General features: G+C 35.8%; 1 protein-coding gene across 11 annotated transcripts in view; it reads right to left on the minus strand.

Annotated features, from left to right (window-relative positions):
- The window catches only part of PSD3 (pleckstrin and Sec7 domain containing 3), a 674,493-nt gene that overhangs the window by 226,348 nt on the left and 423,671 nt on the right, over positions 1–24,474 (minus strand). For all 11 annotated transcript variants that reach the window (XM_064368706.1, XM_012435239.3, XM_064368707.1 and 8 more), the window contains one exon: positions 2,909–2,998. In XM_064368706.1, the coding sequence (XP_064224776.1) occupies positions 2,909–2,998 (90 nt within the window). The remainder of the gene's footprint in view (positions 1–2,908; positions 2,999–24,474) is intronic.

Here is a 24,474-nt window from a genome sequence, read left to right on the forward strand (position 1 = left end):
GCTTATACTTTGATTTCAATATGGAATAACTGTCCATTTTAAGGAGAAAGACCCCTCCAATGTTTCTCAGTAGTCTGTGATCTCTGAGGACAGGTGCCCATTTGGTTTCAGCATCTTCTCCAAGTCCCACAACACCAGGTAAACACACAGCAAACCTTCAAGAAAGTTCCCAACTACAAAACAGCACCGAACAACAGACATAAAAGTCCAAATGTTACTTACAGCACAAAGAAACCTGAAGAGACATAAATCCAAATATTACTTTTGATTCAAATTAATCTAAAAGTATCAAGGAAAATACGTAACAATAAAAGCCTCAGCTTAATCTATGTAACTTTAAGCATTTTTTTATATTGAATCTAGCAGTTTCTATATATGATAATAAGGAAACCTAATAAAGGTCATAATTTTTCCTTTTATCTCACAAAAAATAAACTGTATGTCATTCATGCCTGTAATGTGAAGATTGGAAAGGTGGCAAAGAAAAAGAGAATGACCAGAATATTAAAAAACCTGTAAGATGACACCAAACTTTTAAAAGTTCCTATGTATATATGTATGTGTATATGTATGAATCTGTGTAGCGCATATGTAATAAAATTTCCCCCCAAAATTCAAGTACATATTCCACCCAATAATTTATCTAGGCAGAAAATCTAGAGGTAGCTAACCTAAGAGAAAGATAATGAGAAAAAAAAAAGACGCCAAAAGAAAAACAGAAAGCCAAAGAGCAAGGAAAAGACAGAAATAAAAAGAAACTGGGAGAAAGGGAGGGCAAGAAGAAGAAAGGGAGGACAGGGAAGGAAAAATGAACAGCAAATAGAATAGAGAAATGAAACAAATGTGGTTTAAAGAAAACCTTTTCTTTTCTTTTTCACTTTTTTTTTTTTTTGACAGTCTTGCTGTGATGCCCAGGCTGGAGTGCAATGTCACGATCTCGGCTCATTGCAACCTCTGCCTCCCGGGTTCAGGCAATTCTCCCGCCTCAGGCTCCCAAGTAGCTGGGATTACAGGCATGTCCCATCATGCTCGGCTAATTTTTGTATTTTTAGTAGAGATGGTGTTTCACCATGTTGGCCAGGCTGGTCTCGAACTCCTGACCTCAGGTGATCCAGCCTCCTCAGCCTCCCAAAGTGGTGGGATTGCAGGCATGAACCACTGTGTCTGGCCAAGAAAACCTTTCCCTACTGAATTTTTCAATAAAATCCATTCCTACTGAAATGGAAAACAATCTTGGGTGGTTGAGTGCCTGGGATTCGTTATGAAAGAGAATCAACATTTCACTTGACAGTTTCCATGCTAACCACCACCATTTTCAGTATCATTTCACTACCATCTTCTCACAATTGAAGAAAGAATAATACATATTTTCCCCCAAGGCTTATAAATATAATCTCATTGCACAACAGCAACAAATCATCTGGCAAATTCTTGGTAGAGAAAGTCAAAGAACACATGTTTACTCAAGGTAAACAGTAGCCACTGGACTGTATATCAACCACACATTGTTTAATACAGCTCCACCAAACATGCCCTAAATTTACCCAGTAATTCGCCAACAGTCATGCAGGTTACCATAAGCCTCCCACTAAATTCTTAAAGCTTCACTACGAAAATCTTCCTGTCAACTTTCATTTCTGACACAAGTTGATAAAAACCTCACAAATTCTCTCTTGGAGAGACTCCAGTATTTTCCACTCAAATACCACTAGACTGAAAAAAAGTCTTGTTAACACCATATGGATTCAATGAAAGATATAAAACATCTTTATCACGTCACAATGCTGCACCTTTTGTCTCCCGCTCCTATTTGGAATTATACCTTCAGTAATGGCAGCATTTTCTCTACAAAGAAACAACCTAAAAAATGCCTTCTTTACTCAGTAAATTGAAGCTACTTTTCTTCCTGCTTTTCTCATAATTTTTTGTAATGTGCTGCAAATAAAGTCAGTAAGAATAAGAATGTGATAATACCACATTGTAATGCCCTCTTTCATTTCCCATAGTAGATATGTCTTTCCAAATCTGGCAGAACTCTATTCTATGTAGCTTAAAAGTTACATAAAACATAACAAAGGACTCCTCTTTCAACATCTCCATATCATATCATACATTTCCATACCAAAGCTGATTCAAATGTCACCTTTCTTGAAAATTGACTTAAAGAAATCAATTCCAAAAGAAACCTGTATGTGTACTAAGTTTTTTAAAAGGCTAGAATCAAATAGAGATCTGCAACAATCACATTCTCAATGCACATATCTTACCCTACAATTTCTAAAATATTCATATGATCATTATTGTGTATTCAATCAAATGCCCATCTCATTTACAATGCTGTAGAATGTATGAATTCCACAGTTGATTTTGTTGTCTCCTTGAGAACAATCTGATGATGGGGGAAAACATGCTGATTGTTACCAATAATAAAGCCGAGTGCAAGCAATTCAGGCACTCTACAATTACTCAGAATTTAATTTACTCTATTTCCAGAGACAACCTGAGTGGTCCTGTGACTAGGGATTGAACACAGTTGGACCTGCTCCCATTATAGCCTGTAAATGCTTTTTTGTTTCCACAGAGCATATACCTTTGTGACCTTTCTCAAGTTCTGATAGTCTATTTACACACAAATCAAACCAAAACTGCCACTCACTTTTTGTATCACCAACCATTCCAAATTTACTTATCTCAGTATTATTGATTTATAATGCAGACTTTTAGAAATTATCAACTTAAGGTACTTTGTAATATGAAGCATCAAGGACAAGGCTTAACAGAGACATCACCAATAAAACCAAAAGCAAAAAGCAAAACACTTAAGTGATCCTTAGCCTACTTAAGATTACGCTGTAAGCAGTAAATAGAAACATAAGTATGCATTGAAAGACAATAGTTCCATGCTTACTTTCAGCAGATCCTTGGAGAAATCAACACCCTCATTTATCCCTTGCAGATTTGCAATGAACTCCTGACAGGTCATCTTCTTTCCAATATTCTGAAATAGAGGCAAACAGTACATCACAATGATATTCATAGAATTAAGACTGATTAATAAATGTGTGATGAGGTAGAGCAATAATTTGTTTTTACAAACATAACTAGACATGTATTTAACAAATACAGGGCTCGCTGCAGCAGCTCGTGGCTCACGTCTGTAATCGTAGCACTTTGGGAGGCTGAGATAGGTGGATCAGGAGTTTGAGACCAGTCTGGCCAACATGGCAAAACCCTGTCTCTACTAAAAATACAAAAATTAGCTGGGCATGGTGGCGCATGCCTGTAGTCCCAGCTACTCTGGAGGCTGAGGCAGAAGTAGCTGATTCTCTTGTCAAGCTGAGAATTGCTTGAACATGGGAGGCAGAGGTTGCTGTGAGTTGAGATTGCACTACTGCACTCCAGCCTGGGCAACAGAGTGAAATTGTATCTCAAAAAAACAAAAACAAACCAAACACAGGTGTATATAAACATACATACAATTTTAGTGCACTAAAACATGGTTTATTGTGCTTTAAAAATTCTCATTAAATATAAATAGAAAACTCATACCAAAAACTTATTAGAATGGAGAAAAAAGTTTGAAAAACTGATGCTACATTTATACAATATATAACTTTTAATGAAAAACATGGATAAAAACAGACATTTCTGAGCTGAACACAGATAGCTGTTTATGCATTTCCTACATACTGTCAAGACCTGTGAAGGATCTGAGATTTACACTACTTTCAAGCTAACAAGTTAGCCTGTCACAATCTAATAAATGCTGGCAGAGGAAATAAGACTTACGGGTGAAGGACAAGGTATTTGCTACTCACAGTAACAGGAGTAGCCAGAATATCAACATTATCTTGTGACCACAGGGCTCTAGTTCTCCAAGCCCCAATTGTCACAGAGCAACTTGAATAGGGCCACATACCACCTGCACAGGCAATGTGTTGCATTATAGGAGAGAAACCCTCAACTTCAGGAGCTGGAATCTTTAATCATGGAAAATATGCCAATCCCTTTGCACTAGTGAAAGATACCAACTCTACCTTTCAAGGAGATATACAAACTTGACCACTGCTGTGAAGTCACTATAGCATCTTCCAAAGCTACTCACTGTATATAGAAATAATCTTGAAAAGATAGACAAGAACAAAGGTAGTCACAGCCTCTGTTCACACAAGAAAACAAGAGACCCATGGAAAATTATCTCCCATCACGTCTACAAGCTGGTTTAAGGACAATACAGTTTAACAAAAGCAAATTGCATTAATGAATTAGGAAATCTAAACTACCAAAAGAGCAAAGATACAAACATACTAAGAAAACTAACAAAATTGCTATCACAGAGAATCATCTCTTATTCTAGCTCCAATCAACTAGAAGAAGCTGCCAGCTGTGGAGGATTCTTAGGTTCCATACAGACAGCAAGATACATCTGTCACTTTCGGAGAGGAACAAACACAGAGCACAGACTAGTGTCACAAGTATCATCTCTGGCAAAATGTAGTTCAAGTGAATACAAAGTGCACCAACATCTAAATATACCTGTATACACTACTACTATGCATAAATGTATGCTTTTCAAGGCTATTCTATTTATTCACAAAAGACTAAGAGTAGGGTAGAACAGTACCTACTGAATTCATTTCAATCCCTACAGTATTCAAAATGAGAAAAGAGACTTCTAGAGATAGACTTTAAAAAAGTGACAGAGCCTCGGCATGGTGGCTCACGCCTGTAATCCCAGTACTTTGGGAGGCTGAAGGGGGCAGATCACTTGAGGTCAGGAGATCGAGACCAGCCTGGCCAACATAGTAGAACACAGGGAAATTCCGGGCAGAAGAGGATGGATTACCCAGTGAGGGCTCCACCCTCAAGCTGAAAAGCCTGATATGGTGGCCCAAAGTGAGAACTTCCATCTCCGATTTCCTACTTAAATGTTGCCTTTTCTAAAACCACCCATGGCCCACCCTGCCCCCAATTCCTGTGCTCATTAAAAAACCCAGGCTCAGCCAGCAGAGAGAGGAGAAGCAGCTGGACATGGGAGACTACAGTTGGATGTCAGAGAGAAGTGGTTTGACCTGAGAGGAACAGCCTGACATCATAACTTTGGAGAAGAATCTGGCCAGAGACAGCCAGACTTCAGCGGAGTTTATCTTCCCACTGCATTCCATTTTCAGCTCCCGTTCCTGCTGAGAGCCACTTCCATCAGCAATACGATTTCCTGAATTTACCATCCTCCAATTTGTTTATGCAACCTCATTTTTCCTGGAGGCTGGACAAGAGCTTGGGTGCCACAAGCATGGTTGCAAAAGGCTGTCACACTGACCCTTTGCCCTCGCTGGCAGAGGGCAGTCACCTCACAAAAAAAGGCAGAGGGTCCACTGTGCTGTTTGAAGCACAAAAAATTTTTTAGGGTTAGGGTTAACACAAAAGTTTTAATTGGGTGAAATCCAGTTTATCTATGTTTTGTTACTTGTGCATTTTGTATCTAAGAAATCATTGCCTAACCCAACATCACAAAGATTTATTCCCAATAATTTTGCAGCATTAGTCTTGTATTTAGATATTTGACCCATTTTGAGTTCATTTTTGTGTATAATAGAAAGCAGAGATTTGACTTCATTCTTTTATATGTGGATATTCAGTTGATTTAACACCATTCGTTGGAAAGACTATTTTTTCCCTACCAAATTGTTTTGAAACTTTTTGAAATCAGCAGACCATAAATGTAAGGAATTATTTTTAGACACTTGATTATACTGCAATGATCCAGCTGTTGAGCTTTATACAAGCATAACTCTTGATTACTGAAGTTTTGCACTGAGTTTACCATCTTAACACTTTTAAGCATACAGTTTAGTACTGTTTCACATTAGTATAGTCACACTGTTGTGGAACAGAATTCCAAAACTTTTTCATCTCCCTAATCTCAAACGCTATGCCCATTAAACAGCTCCTCTTTTCCACTTCATGCCAGCCACTTGTAACTGACATTCTACTTTCTTTTTATGCCAATTTAACAACTTTACTTACCTCAAATAAATGAAATGACATATTTTTCTTTTTGTGATTGGCTTATTTCACTTAGCATAATGTCCTCAAGGTTCATCCATGTTGTAGCATGTGACAGAATCTCTTTCCTTTTTAAGGCTAAGTGATTTTCAATTGTATGTAGAGATCACATTTTATTTTTATTTATACATAAATCTGTTGATGAACATTTGTTCTGCTTCTACTTCCTGGTTAATGTGAAAAGTATGGCTACGAACATGGGTGGGCAAGTATTTATTTGAAACACAGCTTTCAATTTTTTTTTTACATATATACATGCAGAAATGAGATTGCTGTATCATTTGTTATATTTTTCATTTTTTTGTGGACCCTCCAAGCTATTTTCCATAGTAGCTGCACCATTTTACAATCCCTACAACAGCATAATGTTTCTGATTTCTCTATGTCTTTGCCAGAAATATTTCTATTTTTTTGATAGCAACTATCCTAATGGGTATCAGGCGATACCCAATTGTACTTTTTATTTGCTTTTCTCTGATTAAGGACTGTTGAGTAAATTTTCATATGCTTGTGAACATTTTTCTTTTCTTTTTTTTTTTGAGACAGAGTTTCACTCTTGTGGCCCAGGCTGGAGTGCAGTGGTGTGATCTCGGCTCACTGAAACCTTCGCCTCCTGGGTTCAAGCAATTTTCCTGCCTCGGCCTCCCGAGTTGCTGGGATTACACATGCCCGCCACCACACCGGGCTAATTTTTTGTATTTTTAGTAGAGACAGGGTTTTGCCATGTTAGGTGGGCTGGTCTCCAATTCCTGACCTCAGGTGATCTGCCTGCCTCAGTCTCCCAAAGTGCTGGGATTACAGGCGTGAGCCACTGTGCCAAGCCCTTGTGAACATTTCTCTGACATCTTTGTATAAATATCTATTAAAGATTTTTTCCCCTTTTAAAATCAGAATATTTGATTTTTAGATGTGGAAATAAGAGGAGTTCTTTCTACAGTCTGATATTAACTCTTTACAGGTATATGATTTGTAAATATTTTCTTTTATTCTGTAGGTTGCCTTGGTACACCCTTTTAAGGCACAAAAATTTAAGTTTGATGTAGTCCTATTTTTGCTTTTGTTGCCTGTGCTTCTGGTGTCATAGCCAAGAAACTGCCAGCATGTACAATATCGTGTTGTTTTTCCCTTATGTTTTTTCCTCAGGATTTTATAGTTTTAGGATTATGTTTAGGTCTTTAAAACATTTAGATAATTTTTATATGCTGTGTGATACAAGGGTCTGATTTCTCAATACCATTTTTTGAAAAGTCTGTCATTTCACTACTGAGTGGTCTTAGAACTCTTGTTGAAGATTTGAGGATTTGTGGGCTCTATTCTATTCCATTAGTCTGTCTTTATCTGAGTACCACATTATTTCGACTACTGTAGCTTTGTAATATGTTTGAAATAACATATGAAGACTCTGTTCTTTTTCAAAATTGTTCTGATTATTTGGGGTACCTTGGGATCTCATATGATTTTTAGAATATTTTCCATCTCTGGGGTAAATTTTATTGAGATTTAAATAGTAATTGTGTTGAATCTGTAGATTACTTTGTATAGTATAACATATAAAAACAGTAAGTCTTCCAGTCCACAAACATGAAATATTTTCCCATTTATTTGCATCTTATTATTTTGTAGTAATGTTTGGTAAATTTTGAAATTGAGAAATCAGGAGTCCTGCAATTTTTTGTCTCTTTTTCCAGATTTTGACTGTTCTGGGCCCTTTGCATTTCCACATAAATTTCAGGATTTGTCTGTCAATTTCTGTACACATATACACAAAGCCAGCTAGGATTTTCACAGTGATTGTGGTGAATCTGATGATCAGTTCGGAGAGTACTTCAGTCTTAACAATAAAGTTCCAGTACATGACCATAAAATATCTGTCCTCTTTTAGGGTTTTTATTTTTTTTCAGTATTTTATAGTTTCACTTAAACTTACTTTGTTAAATTTATTCTTTAATATCTTGATCTTTTTGATGCTACTGTAAACTTAATTTCACTTTTAATGTTCATTACTAGTATTTAGAAATATGATTGATTTGCAAATGCTCAACTTCTATTCTGCAGCTTTGCTAAACTGGTTTAGTTTTAATAGGTTTTTTTCTTTTGTAGAGTCCTGAAGACCTTCTACACACAGGATCAGTTCTCCTATACAGACAGATTCTTTAACTTACTCCTTTCATTTTGTTCTAAAGACACAACATATTTTATTATGCCACATGTTAACAGATTTTTAAACTGAAACATAATGGCTATATATATTTTCAGAGTACATGTGATGTACATATATAATGTATAATGATCAAAACAGGGCAAAGGGGACATCCATCACCCCAAAAATTCAACCCAAAAATTCAGTTACTCTCCACCAGTTATTTTAAAATATACAAATTATTGTTAACTATTGTCACTCTACTGCACTACTGAACAATACATCGTGTTTCTTCTAATAGTATTTTTGTACCCATTAACCTAACACCTTTTTTATTCCAGTTTGAATTTTGAATCAGCAGTGCTCATGCCTTGACCTCTTACTTCTACAGTGGGTACAGCTTGTTCCTTCTGCTGCAGGTTCTTGGTCTTCACGTTCTCCTGATGCTTGCTGAGCCAGTGGCACAAGATACAGGTGTTCCTGGGCCACAGATCTGGGGGCTAGTACTTCTTGCCCTTGTAGAATTTCCTGAGGTTTGTTTTCTGAGTTTGGGTAATGATGGTGAGAACACAGGCAACAGATTTGGAAATGACTATAATCTAGGAGAGCTGGAATGTCAGGCACCTGTCACTTTGGCAGCACACATCTGGGACAGGTCTCCCTTCAGGTTGTCTATCTGTCTTAGCAGCTCTTCCTCCTTCTCGCCTCAAAGATCCTGAGCCTTAATCTTGGCCATGGCTGCAAAACCCACCACCACTGCCAAATGCCCCAAGAAAAAGAGCAAAGTGTCCATTAATCAACCTTTCAATATCCTTTCTAAATCCCCTGCACCCCCTCCTCCCTCCTCTTTCTAGACTCTGGTAACCACCAATCTATTCTCTACCTTCATGAAATCTACTTTTTTAGCCATCACACTTGAGGGAGAACATATGGTATTTGTCTTTGTGTGCCGGTTTGTTTCACTTAACATAATGACCTTTGTGTTCCATCCATATTGCTGCAAATAACATAATTTCATCATTTTCTATGGCTGAATAATATTCCACTTATATTTATGTACCATATTTTCTATATCCACTCATCCATAAGTTAGCATTTAGGTGAATTCCGTATCTTGGCTAATGTAAATAGTGCTACAATAAAAATGGGAGTGCAGACATTTCTTCAATATACTGATTTCCTTTCTTTTAAATACATATCAAGCAGCGAGAGTGCTGAGTCATATGGCAGTTCTATAGTTTTTCAATGAGCATTCATATTCTTTTTCATAATGGACATATTAATTTAAATTCCAAATGACAGCGTATGAGTTTCCCTTTCTCTTCATCCTCGCCAGCACTCATTATTTATCATCTTTTTGATAAAAACCATTTTAACTGAGGTAAAATGGTATCTCATTGTCATTTTGATTTGCATTTCTCTGATGATTAGTAATATTAAACATTTATTCATGTACCTATTGGCCATTTCTATATCTTCTTTTAAGAAATATCTATTCAATCAAAAATTCTGCCCATTTTTAAACTGTTATTGGACCATTTGTTGTTGAGTTACTTATATATTCTCATTATTAATCCCTTTTCAAATGGATAGTTAGAAAATATCTTCGACCAATCTGTAGGCTGTATCTTCGTTTTGTTGATTATTTCCTTCACCGGGCAGAAGTGTTTTAGCTTGATGGGATACCATATCTGAATATTTTAGCATTTGTTGCTCATAATTTAGAGGTCTTACCCACTCCCCTGCAAAATATTTTACTCATCCCAACATTGTAAAGTGTTTCCCCAATCTTTTCTTCTAGTAGTTTCATATTTTTAGGTCTTACACTTAAGTCTTTAATCAAAATTGTGGTGATTTTTCTAAATTGTATAAGGTAAAGAGTCTAGTTTGATTCTTCTTCATAAGCATATCTAGCTTTTTGAGCACCATTTATTGAAGAAACTGCCCATTCTTCAATGTACGTTCTTGGTACCTTTGCCAAAAGTGAGTTGGCTATAAATGCATGGATTTCTAGGATTCTCTATTCCGTTCCACTGACCAATGTGCCCACTTCCATGCCAGTACCATACTATATTGGTTACCATGGCTTTATACTGTATTTTTAAGGCAGGTAGTGCCATACCCACAAATTTATTCTTTTTGCTCAGGATTACTGTGACTATTCAGTGTCTTTTGTGGGTCCACACAAATTTTAAAATAGTTTAATTTTTATTTCTGTGAAGAATATTATTTTGGTAGGGATTACTTGAATCTGTAGATTGCTATTAGTAGTGTGATCATGTTAATATTAATTCTTCTAATACTTCAGCATAAAATATTTTTCCTTTTTTGTGTATCCTCTTCAATTTATAATTTTCTTTGTAGAGGTCTTTCAGCTCCTGAGTTAAACATTCGTAAGTAACTGATATATTTTGAATCCATTATAAATGAAATTGCTTTTCTGAATTCTTTTTCAGATTGTTTGCTATTTATTTTTTATGCTGATTTTGTATCCTGCAACATCACTGAATTCGTTTATCAGAGATTTTTACAGGAGTCATTAGGTATATCTAAACACGTTATCTGCAAGCAAAGATAATTTGACTTTTTTCTAATTTCAATGCCATTTCTTTCTCTTTCCTAATTGCTCTAGCTAAAACGTCCAGTAATATGTTGAATGAAAGTGAAAGTGAGCATAATTGTTTTAATGCAGATCATAGAAGGCAAGCTTTCAAATTTTCATCATTCAATGTGTTATTAGTTGTGGGTTTGTCATACATGGCCTTTATAGGCCTAGTCTTTATAAATCCAGTTTGTTGAGAGTTACCTGAAAGTGATGCTGAATTTTATGGAATGCTTTTTTCAAAATCTATTGAAATAATCATGGTTTTTGTCTTTGGTTCTGTTAATGTGATGTATCATACTCACTAATGTATGGTAAACAATCCTTGTATACCTGAGATGAATCCCACTTGATCAAGGTGAATGACTTTTTAATGAGTTGTTGTATTTAAATTGCTAGTGTTTTATTAGGGATTTCTATATCTGTGTCCATCAAGGATAACAATATGCAGTATTTTTTGTACTTGCCTCAGTTCAGAACTGTGGAAATGGTGGCCTCATAGTATTTGTTTGAAAATACTCCCTCCTACAACTTTTTGAAACAGTTTGAGTAAAATTGGTATTGGTTCTTCTTTAAATGTTTGATAGAACTGAGCAGTGAAACTATCAGGTCATAAGCTTTTCTTTGATGTGAAATCATTTTATTTATGCTTTGATCTCATTGATCTCATTGCTGATCTGTTCAGATTTTCTCTTTCTTCAAAGTTCCTGATGAACTTCGTGGTTCTTGAACCTTTTTGGTAGTTTGTATGTTTCTAAAAATATCTCTACTTCTCGTTTTTCCAAGTAGTTGGGGAATACTTGTTCATAAGTCTCTAATGATTTTGTATTTCTTTGTATTTTTGCGGTATCAGTTATGTTTCTTTTTTCATTTCCAATTTTGATTTTGATTTTTCTTAGAATAGCAAAAAGTTTGTCAATTTTGCCTGTTTTTTAAAAATGAAACTTTTAATTTTTCTTGACCTTTTAAAATATTTTTTTAATCTCAACTTCACTTTTCATGCTCTGACCTTTATCATTTCTTTCCTTCTACTAATTTTGAGGTTTTTTTCCTTGCTTTTATAGTTCTTTACAGTGTTTCATTAGACTGTTTATCTGAAATCTAAGTTTAAGAAAACATTTACCAATATATAACTATACATATTTATGGGATACATATGATATTTTGAAATATGCATGTAGTGTGTAATAATCAAATCAGGTTATTTTGGATACCTATCACTTCAAACATTTACCATTTCTTTGCTCTGGGATCATTTCAAACCTTCTAGTTATTTTGAAATATTCAAATATTGTAAACTACAGTCACCCTCTTGTACTATGAAACAATAGGACTTATTTCTTCTATCTAACTATATGTTTTGATTAACTAGTCTCCCTTTATCTCACCACCACCACACCCCACAGCCTCTGGTAACTAACATTCTACTCTCTATATCCATATCAACTTTTTAAGCTCCCACACACGTGAGAATATACAATATGTGTCTTTCAATGACTGACTTATTTCACTTAATATAATTACCTCTAATTTTATCCACATTACCGCAAATGCCAAAATGTTATTTTAATGGAAGAATAGTGTTCTTTATGTATATGTGCCACATTTTCTTTGTGTATTCATAAGTTGATGAACACAGATTAATACTATATCTTGGCTATCAAAAATAGTACTGTAATAAATACAGGGATGCACTATATTTCTGACATTTCCTTACATTTGGATAAAAACATTGTAGTGGGGTTGCTGGATTGAATGAAATTACCCGGGGTTAAATTTATTTCTAGTTTTTTTCTCTTGTAGCTGTTATAAATGGGATTGCTTTCTCATTTCTTTTTCAGCTATCTCATTGTTGGAGTATAGATACACTACTGATTTGTGTACACTGATTTTTAAAATTTTATTTATTTTTTACCTTAAGCTTTACTGAGGTCGTCTATCAGAGCTAAGAGTTTTTAGGTGGAGTCTTTTGGTGCTTCTATATATAAGATTATGTAATCTGAAAAAGGGACAATTTGAATTCCTCTTTCCCAGTGTGCATGCCTTTCTATTGTCTGATTACTCTGGCTAGGATTTCCAGTACTATGTTGAATATGAGTGGTGAAAGTGAGCCTCCTTATCTTGTTTTAGTTCTTAGAAGGAAAGATTTCAGTTCTGCCTCAGTATGTAGTTAGCTATGGCTTTGTCACATGTGGTGTTTACTATGTTGTATTCTTTCTAAGTCTAATTTGCTGAGTTTTTTTTTTTTTAATGAAGGGATGTTGAATTTTATGAAACTTGATTTTTGCATTTGAGACGACTATATAATTTTTCACCTTTTTGTGATGTATCATGTTTATTGATTTATATAAAATGAACCATCCTACCATCCGCGGAATAAAACCCACTTGATCACAGTGAATGATCTTTTTATTGTGTTGTTAGATTTGGTGTGCTGGTATTTCGCTGAGGATTTTTGCATCTATGTTCATCAGGAATACTGGCCTACAGTATTTTTTTTTATTGTGTCCTTATCTGGTTTTGGCATCAAGGTAATTCTGGCCTCAAGGAAAACGCTAGGAAAAATTCCCTCCTCTTCAATTTTTTGGAATAGTTTGAGTAGAACTGATGTTAGATCTTCTTTATAAGTTTGCAGCATTCAGCAGTAAAAATCTCCTGAGCTCAAGCTTTTCTCTGTTAGAAGACATTTTATTACTGACTCAGTTTTATTACTGGCCATGGCCAAATATTAGTAGTTTTCTCATGTCCAGGAATGTATCTGTTTTCTGTAGGTTCCAATTTGTTCAGAGAGTTGTTTGTAATAGTCTTTAATAATCTTCTGTATTTGTGGGATATAAGTTTTAATGTCTTTTTTTGGATGGGATTTTATTTGTGTTTTCTCTTTTTATCTTGGTTAGTCTACTCAACAATTTATGAGTTTTGTTTATCCTCTCAAAAAAAGTCAACTCTTCATTTCATTGATCCTTTGTGTGGTCTTTTTTTCACTTCTAATTTAGTTCTGCTCTGACTCTATTATTTCATTCTGCTAATTTTGTTTCCTGATTATTTCACCTTAAATCCAATGATGGCTCATGACTGTAGTTTAATTTCCTTGTATTTGAGTAGCTTTCAAAGTTCTCATTGTTGATTTCCAGTTTCATTCCATCGTTATCTGATAAGATACATGACATTATTTCAATTTTTTAATCATTGAGACTTGTTTTGTTGTGTAACAAATGGTCTAGCCTAAAGAATGTCCCATGTGATAATACATATTCTGTAGCTGCTGGACAATATGTTCTATAAATGTCTCTTATGCACATTTAATCTAAAATGAAGTTTAAATCCAATGTTTCTTTGTTGATGATCTGGCTAGATGATCAGTCCAAGGCTGAGAGTGGGTTGTTGGAGACCCCTTATCTTATTTTATTGGAGTCAGTCTCTCCCTTTAGATCCAATAATGTTTGCTTTACGTATCTGCATGCTCCAATGTTGGGTGCATATATATTCAGAATTGTTGTATCTTCTTGCTGCATTGATCCCTCTCCCATTGTAGAATTACCTTCTTTGCCACATTTATACCTCTTGACTTTAAGTCTGTTTTATCTGATATTAATGTAGCTATTCCTGCTTGCTTTTGGTTTCTGTTTACATAGATTACCATTTTTCCATTCCTTCACTTTGAGTCTATGTGTCTTTACCAATGAAGTGAGTTTTTTATAAGCAGTACATAGTTAAGTCATTTTTTTTGTTTTTCTATTCAGCCAATCTATATTTTTGAAGTGGGGAATTTAATCTGCTTACATTCAAGGTTATTATTCAGAACTTATTCCTTTCATTTTGTGAATTATTTTTTGGTTTTGTGTATCTTCTTATCCTGTTCTCCTCTTAACATTGCAGTTTGGTGGTTTTCTGTAGTAGTAACATTTGACTCCTTTATCTTTTTAGGTATCTGCTCTATTAGTGAGTTACATATTTTTATGTATTTTGATCACATATCATGCTTTATCTTCTAAATACAGGGCTCCCTTGAGCACTTTTTGTAGGGCCAGTAGAGTGGTGATGAATTCCAATTTTTCTTTGCTTTGGAAAGCATTTATTCTCATTCATTTTTGATATCTTCCCTAGGTATAAACTTCTTGGCTGCAGGTTTTTTTTTCTTTGTCTTTCACCACTTTGTATTTATCATTTCATTTTCTCCTGGACTGTAGTGGCCAAAGCAATTCCATCCACCATACTGACTTCTCATTAGCTCCAGTTCCAAGAAGGCCTCTAAGATTTCCAGTTTATTTTTCCTTGTTTAAGAGCATGTACTTACCATAAATCCTATTCCTAGGTCAAAACAATCTAAATGTTATTATACTTGCTATAAACAAAGCCCTTAAGCAGTTGTCCTATACACATCCCTTCTGACACATGCATACCCTTTCTCTATGGCATATAAGTACTGGGTCTTGGGAGTAAAGGCACAGGGATCCACTATCTTTGTCTCAATTCCTCCCAAGACATAATCCCTATTAAATGTTCCTAAGTCCCTATTAAACGTTTCTAAGGAACTGAATTTGTCAGCCTCTTTCTTTGGCCTCTCACCTTCCTTGAACTTTGCAGAAAGAACTGTATAGACCGTTCCACCATGGAACATGGCCTGTAAGGTTTCTGCTAAGAGACTTGCCATCACTGTGATGGGGATACTCATATGTGATTTGACCCCTTTGCTGTATTTAGAATTCTCTTTTTCTTGAACTATTAACAGTTTGACTATCAAGTGGCATGGAAAAGACCTTTTTGGGTAGAATATATTTGAAGGTCTTTGAGCTTCCTATATCTAGATGTCTGTATTTCTTACAAGACTTGAGAAGCTTTCATCACCTATTATTTCATTAAATAGGTTTTCTATGCACTTACCCATCTGTTCTCTTTCAGGAAAACAAAATACCAATATTTTGTCACTTTATGTGCTACATAAGCTTTCTTCATTTTTATTTTTTTAAAAAATTTTATTTGCTCGGGTTATTTCAGAAGACTTGTCTTCAAGTTTAGAAATTCTTCTGCTTGATCCAGAGTCTGCTGTTGAAGCTCATGACTGTATTTTTCATTTCACTCTTTGAATTCTTCAGTTTCAGGATTTCTATTTTATTTTTTTCTGACATCTTCATTGAATTTCTCATTCAGATTGTAAACTGATTTTTTGCATTGTTCATCTGTTTTCTGTAGTACCTGGATTTTCAGAAATATTATTTTGAATTCATTATCAGGTATGTAATAGATTTGTTTTATGTTGGCATCTGTTGCTGGAGAATTATTGTGCTCCCTTGAAGGTTTCATACTTCCTTGCTTTCTCACGTTTCTTGCGTCCTTACATTTATATCCATGCATCTGGTGTAACATTTGCTTCATCCAACTCTATGGATTGGGTTTTGAAGGGAAATATTTTTTTTCTATAGAGCTATCTATAGTGTTGTTTGGGTAAGGCGTTTTGGCTTTGATTCTGGGTGGGAGAAGCAGTGCAGTCTCAATATGATTTCTTTGGCTATATTTAGCATCAGTGGTGTCTATGAGTTCCTCAGTGGATAAAGCTGCAGCTCTTAGTAAAGGCTGTAGTGAGGCTTTACTAGTGACAGGGACACCAGGCAGGCCAGTTCTTAGGCAACAGTGATGGCAACTGTGGAATGGATACGCAAGCCTTTGAATCCCTGGTCAACATATGTGGATATTGTTAAAAGCAAGCCAGGTGAGCCAATCCTTGGCCTTCAAGTGGATTGTCTGTGTGCTGGCAGTGGCAACAATGGGCTGAGTGAATGGGTCCTCAGGCCCTTAGGTGGTATGCATATGTCTGTGGCTGCAACAGCAGCAGAAAGCTAACTTGGGGCCCCAAGCTGTAACTTCGAGTGCCAGTAGTAGGGGTAGAAGTGGCCTAGTGGCCATTGCCAAACCTCCAAGTGGCATGCAGGTGGGTGGCACATAGGTGTAGGCAGGTCAGTGGCAGTCTCACTTGGTCATGCTATATAATTCTTTTTATATTTTGTGGAATTAGGTTTATTTTGAAATGCAAGAAATATTCTTAAGGGATATTTTTATGATTTGTCTCATTTGGGTATCAGGGTAATAGTGCCCCCACAGAACTATTTGAGAAGTGTTCCTTTTTTTCTGCAGGGTGTAAAAAATTGATTTTTAAAACTTCTTTAAATGTTGATACAATTCTGAAGTAAAGTCATTTGATCTTGGGTTTTTCTTTGTAGGAAATTTTTGATTACTAAACTCTTCACTTGCTCAGGATCTATTCAGAATTTGTTTCCTCTTGAGTTTCAGTAGTTTTTATCTTTTTAAGAATTTGTTGATATATAGCTGTTGACAATATTCACTTACAATACTTATTTCCATAAGGCCAATAGTAATGTCCTCTCATTACTGATTTTATTAAGTTGAGGATTCTTTTATTCATGGTCAATCTAACCAAACTTGTGTCAGTTACTGATCTTTCAAAAAATAAGCTTCTGATTTCATTACTTTTTCTCTATCATGTTTCTATTCTCTACTTCATTCATCTTTGCTCTGATTGGTCTTTCCTTTCTTTGGATTGAGTTTGCTTTTCTTTTGTTTCTTTCAGGTTAGATTGTCGATTTGAGAGTTTTTTAGAATACAGCCATTTAGAACAATAAATTGGCAATTCAGTAATGCTTCAGCTGTATATCATAAATTTTTTATGTGTTTCATTTTTTGTTGTTGTTGTTGACTCTGTTGCTCAGCCTGGAGTGCAGTGGCACGATCTCAGCTCACTGCAATCTCAGTCTACTGGGCTCAAGTGATTCTCCCACATCAGCTACCATGCCTGGCTAATTTTTTGTATTTTGAAGTACAGACGGCATTTCACCATGTTGGCCAGGCTGGTCTCGAACTCCTGATCTAAAGTGATCCACTTGCCTTGGCCTTCCAAAGTGCTGGAGCAAGCCATTGCAACCAGCCAACATATCTTCATTTTCACCACAATCTTTTAGTTCCCCTTGTAAATTTCTTTTTGCTTTTTTACTCATCAGTTATTTAGCAGTATATTGTATAACTTCTATAAATGTCCTTTTTTAATTGACTTTTAATATCATTCTATTGTGTCTAGAAACATGTTTTGTATGTTTTCAATCCTTTTTCGAGAATTTTTGTCCTATCCTTGAGAATATTCCAAGTATACTTTAGAGAATACTCTCCTATTGTTAGATAACTGTTAGATCTAGTTAGCATTTTATGTTGTTCAAGTCTATTTCCTTGTTGATATCCTGTGTGGTGATTCCAAGCATTATTTAATGTATGGTATTAATTTCTCAATATTACTGTTGAACTATTTCTCCCTCTAATTCTGTCCATTGTTCTTTCATGGCTTATTTTGTGCTCAGAAAGAGTAAAACCTTTTCCCTACTCTCACATACCACTCAACACAAAAGTCATTGAAATATGTGGGGGTATCTTCTCCACATACACAACCAGTTCTCCAGCAGACACCAGTTGGGTGTTTCATAATTCAATTATAATACTATGTATCTGCTAATATCCTGAGATCACACAGGTTAAGGGCTCAATCCTACAAGACCACCCCAAGTTTCAGATGTCAATTGGTAGCAGTGGATTGTCAATTAGGCTTCTGACCAATCAGCTATAAATGGGGGTTTGCATGATCTCCTATCTGGGTTTAATTTACTAGGATGGCTCACAGAAGTCAGGAAAATATTTATGCCTTTAATACAAAAGACATTGCAAAGGATAAAGATGAACAGTGAGATCAAGAGATACATGGAGTGAGGTCTGAAAAGGTCCTCAGTGTTGGGGCTCTGTCCCTGTGATGTTGGGATGCCCACCTTCCAAGTATATAGATGTACCCGCCAACCTGGAAGCTCTCCAAAACAAACCCCGTACTTTGGGTTTTAACTGAGGCTTTATAACACAGGAATGGCTGATTAAATCACTGACCATTGCTATCAACTAAACCTTCAGCCTATACTTGCTCCCTGGAGGTGGGGTATGTGAAGAAGGAGGGGAGACTGAAAATTCCCAACCTCTAATCACATGGTTGTTTCCCCTGACAACCTGTCCCCATGCTTAGCTTATCTAGAAGCTCACCAAGGCTTGCCTCATTAGAATAAACCATGTTCCTATCACTCATCCAAGGCATTTAGGAGCTCTGTGTCAGAACTCCTGTCACTCAGGAAATTGAAAAGGTCTTCGGAGCTCTGTGTCAGGAGCCGGGGTCAAACACCACATAAATGTTAAAACAAAAGATTCTTCTAGTGCCCTTATCTCAAAGGGTTTCAGGTGGTCCATTTCAATAACCAGGAACAGAGACCAAATGTATATTTCTTATTTATCACAATATTGCAGGTGCTTATACTGATTAGAAGTGTTACATCACCTTGATGAATGGAGTCTTATTACAAAATGTTGATACAGAATCTGAGCCAAGCCAATAGCTATTGGCTGCCTCACCAAGCATTTTATGTTATGAAGACTGCTTCTTTCCTAAAACTTCATGAACCAAGTTCTGTTAGCTTCCAACTTTTCTTCTGCTTCTTCCTCATGTCTCTCAATAGAACTGAAGAGACTCAGGGCCTTGCTCTGGATTAGGTTTTGGTGTAAGGCAATGCTGTGGCTGGTTGGATACCCTATCTACACCACTAAAACTTACTATATCTATTTCAGCAATAAGGTTGTTTTGCTTTCTTATTCTTGTGTTCACTGGAATGGGCACTTTTAATCTCCTTCAAGAACTTTTCTTTTGCATTACAACTTTATTAACTGTTTGGTGCAAGAGGCCTAGCATCTGGCTTATCTCAGCCTCGGTAAACTTAATATTTCAGGTTTTGACTTAAAGTCAGAGATATGCAACTCTTCCTTTTACTTGAACACTTAGAGGCTATTCTAGGGCTATTAAATGGCCTAATTTCAATACTTTCGTGTCTCAGGGAATAGAGAGGCCTGAGGAGAGAATGTTGGGGGAATGGCCAGTCTTTGGCACAGTCAAAACATATGCATTTATCAAGTAAGTATGCCATCTTACATGGAGATGGTTCACTGAAAAATGGCACTGATAGACTCGCTTGACACAGGGTTGCCATGAACCTTCGCTTTGTTAGGAAAAATGTTCAGTAATTGCAAAGTGTAATAAAGCAAAGGACAATAAAATGATATGCCTATACTTACACTTACAATAAAACATTTCCAACTTTAAACTTGAACAAGAAATATTATTTTTAAAAAGATTTTGGGAGATTCATGAACAAGATATTCAAAGGCTATAGAGTCAAAAGTGTTTTTTCAGGACACTATTAATTTCTACTTTAAGGAATAAATTAAAAAATCATTTAAGTAATAACTGTCATATTTTATAACATTATAAAACAGTAAAGTCCATGATGCTATTTTGGTCTATGAAATAATATTTCATCCTAAATTCAGATTTACCTTAATTGCTTATTAGGTACTGCCTTATGTCCAATTTCAGCAGTGACCATACCATTATCTGTGTCAGCATAAAGATACCAATTTGACTCATGTGGACTTTGAAACAGCCATTAGGAAAATAGCAGTTAAGTGGGCAAAATGGATATATAGATTCAGACCAACAAAAGCCAATTCAAATACATGGAGTCCTACCTAGTAAGCAAGTATTAGAGCAATCAACCAATAGACTGTGCCTTAATTTTCCTTACTAATGCAGAGAATAAAGATAACCAAGAGATGTGGTTTTCTATGTGTTAAAAATGTCCAACAACTTCTTGAGTGTTTGATTAGCTGAAGTTGCTTATATCTGTTTATTGTGCTCCTCTGACTCATTGATAATTCTTCTAGGTAAGAATTATTAGTAACAAAAGGTGAGGTGTCAGATCAGTCCATTTTTCTGCTTACTGGCACCCATTTAAACACCTTCCTTCCCCTCAGGCCTTTATACCAATTCCATAGGGAGTAAAAGTAAAATAAAGTCTTTGTCATCAAGAAATACTTGTTACGATGTCTGGATTTTTTAATCCTTGTCATGTACCAAGCTGTATCAATTGTTTTAAAATACTCAGGCAAACACCATCCACCAAATAAAGCGAATTGTAATCAGCGATTTTGTATCTCAAGGATTCATAAGTATCCCAGAGAAGCTCATATACTGTCATAGTTCCATTCATTTCCTTCCCAAATTAGTTTTGGATAACTTTGCATTAAAGTAGTCCTGCTCTGAAAGAAATGTTGACTAGTTGTGTGCCAAGAAATTACTTTCATAGTACTTTCTCATATTCTAAATTCCTTCCCATTAAATCAATAAAGCGTGGAGATTTGAAAAGGCCTCTTGATGCATTGAGAAGCACAGAAATGGTACCTTGAAATCAATACATTTCCTATCAAAACAGATGCAACTGAAGATGAAGCTCTGGATCATTATAAAATCAGTAGACATTTTAATCAAACTTAAAAAACATCAACTAACAAAACAGGTAACAAAATGGAAAATTAAAAAAAAAAAACACAAGAATTCTATTTGGAATCCCCAAATTCTAGGCAGACCCAAATTTTAAATATTTAGCTAATCAAGGTATCATCCTTAATGGGAGAAAATATTAATCAAAATTCAAAATACTCTACGTATCAGGGGCTTACATCATCCCCCGACAACTTGAGGCTGTTTTCTACATTGACAATATTACCATTTTCAAATGTTTTCTTATGAAAAAAAGTTTTATCTATTTGCATTTGTTTAAAGATAAATTTATCATTTCAGGAAAAACTTATCCTTGATATGTTTAACAGATTCCTATAGAGAATTTTTAGTAAGGAGTTTTGGGAAGCAAGTGTCCAAGCTCTAGCAGGTTTCATGAACTTAGGGCAAGAGTCTAAAACAGACAGATTCTGTAAATTTCTATAAAGGACCAGAGAGTAAATATTTTAAACTTTGCAAATCAAATATTCTGTTACAACTATTCAACGCTGTAATTGGTGTGAAGATGTAAACAACTGGGTATGGCTATTTCCAATAACACTGATTTACAGAAACAAGCCCCAGATGGATTTTGCCTATGAGACATAATCTGTCTCTCCCTTGTCTTAAGGAAAACCGGAAGGAAGTGGTATTGGCATTGAGGACAACATTGTGAGTGAGCAAGCAAACAGGTTAGGCATCCTGATGTATTCTATTCTCCAAACGCAGTTTTTCCTTTTGCTGAAATAAAGGGCACTTCCCCCCCCCCACCCCACCATAACAGAGAAGCAGCTCCCAACTTCCGCAGTCATAATGAGAGCAAAAGGGAAAGTAAAGATGTCGAATTTCATTCATATCAGGAGCAGCTAGAAACCATATACAAGCTTCAGCCCTAAAGTCAGCATCCAGGTAACCGAGTCTTCGAGCATGCCATCTCTGGCAATCTGGGGAATGTAACCTTCTACAAAGCTCTGACCATTGCCTAACTTAAAATCAGCCCTAGGAGAGCTGTGAATAGGCCAGTTGTCTCAATCAGGTATTCACTAGGAAAGTGGGCCACAGCATCTACTCTGATCCAGAGGCTGAAGAATTAGGCATAATGATCCTAAAATTCTTCATTTTTAATAGTGTCAGGTCTGGAAGCTCTGTGGAAAACGTGCTTTCCGAGAAACCAAAAGCCCTCATCATCCACTGGAAAAATCTGGCTTCATACATCTCAGGATATTAAAAACACAGCAGGCATACTCTCCCATATGACAATTCCACCTCCTCCAACATGTTACAATAAATGGTGGAAAGGCATACTACCGATTTGGTAATTACTTCAGTTATGTAGCTCCGCTGAAAGCTTCTGTTTTGCTTTTATTTTGTATGCTTCGCTATCAAATAAGTTTGATTATGTCATGCTGCCCTCAGGTGTCCATTTCTTTTTAAATATATGATTGGTGGGCAAAGCAGGACCCTTTGTAAATTTTCAAACCAGGACTAAAGTGGATATTTAGTGTGCTCTTTTATAAACCTAATCACAGAGCTCATTTAAATGCTAAAAGCTCAACATTTAGGAATATCTCACATGTCGCTGGGACTTTTCCCACCTGCCCCATAACATCCTGACTTTGAAAAAGGAACCAGTGTCAAAAAGAAAAAAAAGGAACTAAAAATAGTACTTCAGCACAGTGGTTCTCAAAGTGTTTCAGAGATACTGTTCCAGATGTCCATGAGGTCAACCCTATTTTTATAGTAACGTTAAAAACATTTTTTCCCCTTCTCTCTCAAATATAGAGTTTTCTAGGAGATACATGACTTCTGATACACTGCAACTGATTATAAGCAAAAACAGATATGAGAATCTAGCCATCTTTTACTAAGCCAAATACAAAAAGATTAGCAAAAATTTTAAGTGCTATTCTTTAATATATTTCTCAATTAGGAAAGTATAACTATTGTTCATAAATGTGTTATTCACTTAATGGGTTTTTAAAGATTAATACAATTTTAAAATCTTATCAGTTTTAGTTTCTGTTAAATATTAATATAAAAACAAAAGATTTGGGGAGTTCTCAAAAATTTTCAGAGTATAAAACTATTCTGGGGGCAAGAAGTTTGAGAATATCGGAATATCAGATTTCTATTGATATTTGATAGAAAGCACTTTCTCTAAAATTTGAGGAAATAAACACACCTAACTCACTATCAAATTACGAAGACTATCAAACTATTTTTAACTTGATTGCTATAGCAGGGCAGGCATTAAAGTAAGCAGCAGGATTGGAAGGAAGAGTCAGGGCTTCAGCCACCCTCATCCTCACTCCTTGCTCCTTCCTCCACAATCGATTTGCAGGAAGTAAGAAAGAGTGAAACTGACTTAGAATTTGACCTGCTTTCCTCGATCACCTTCTGTAATAGAACTGTGCCAATGTAAAAAGCTTACAATGGTAAGAAGAAAAGATAGGTAGTGACTGAATAATGTATAAGTTAAATAATCTGAAGTCCCTCAGTGAGCCCCACTGACATAACTGATTAAAGCTATCCTGAGGTATTTTCCACATATAAACCTGTTCTAAGAAAAGCAAAACTACCAAAAGTGGGAGCCTAGAGGGCTGGGAAAGGGGACAGGTGAAGGAACAGAGGACAGAAAAAAGGAAAGAAGGCTTCCATTCTGAGAGGTCATAGAATCCAACACAATTGACTAGTGCATGATGAAACTATGGTATACATAGATAAGGATTCCTTTTAAAGTCTAGACCATTGGCAGTATGACAGTAAATTAGATTCTGAAGTTCATTTTACAATTAAACATTTTTAGATCATGACATCTTTCTATAAAAACATTTCAACAGCTAACGGTTAGGTTCTCAGGCTATTCCCTATATCCTTATTGTGGAGACAGGGATAGTATTGGTGAAAATAAACACCAGGCCCCACTAGAAACCCTCTATAACTGTGACATCTAGGCCTGATTCTTCAGTGAACTTTTAGGACCACTGAGAAGCTCCAGGGATGACAACCTCAGGGCCACTGTGATTTGGAAGCCCCAAGTCAGGTGAAAAGATAGACCAACAGCTTCTCAAGCTGATTAGCGACCTTGGCGAAGTCTCAGCATACAAAGATAAATGTGCAAAAACTGCTAGCATTCCTATACACCAACACAAGTCAAGTTGAGAGCCAAATCATGAGTGAACTCCCATTCATAATTTCCACAAAAAGAATAAAATACCTAGAAATACAGCTAACCAGGGAAGT

The sequence above is a fragment of the Aotus nancymaae genome, unplaced genomic scaffold (genome assembly GCF_030222135.1).
Source record: "Aotus nancymaae isolate 86718 unplaced genomic scaffold, 86718_ANA_hifiasm-v0.15.2.pri h1tg000079l, whole genome shotgun sequence".
Classification (NCBI taxonomy): Eukaryota; Metazoa; Chordata; class Mammalia; order Primates; family Aotidae; genus Aotus; species Aotus nancymaae.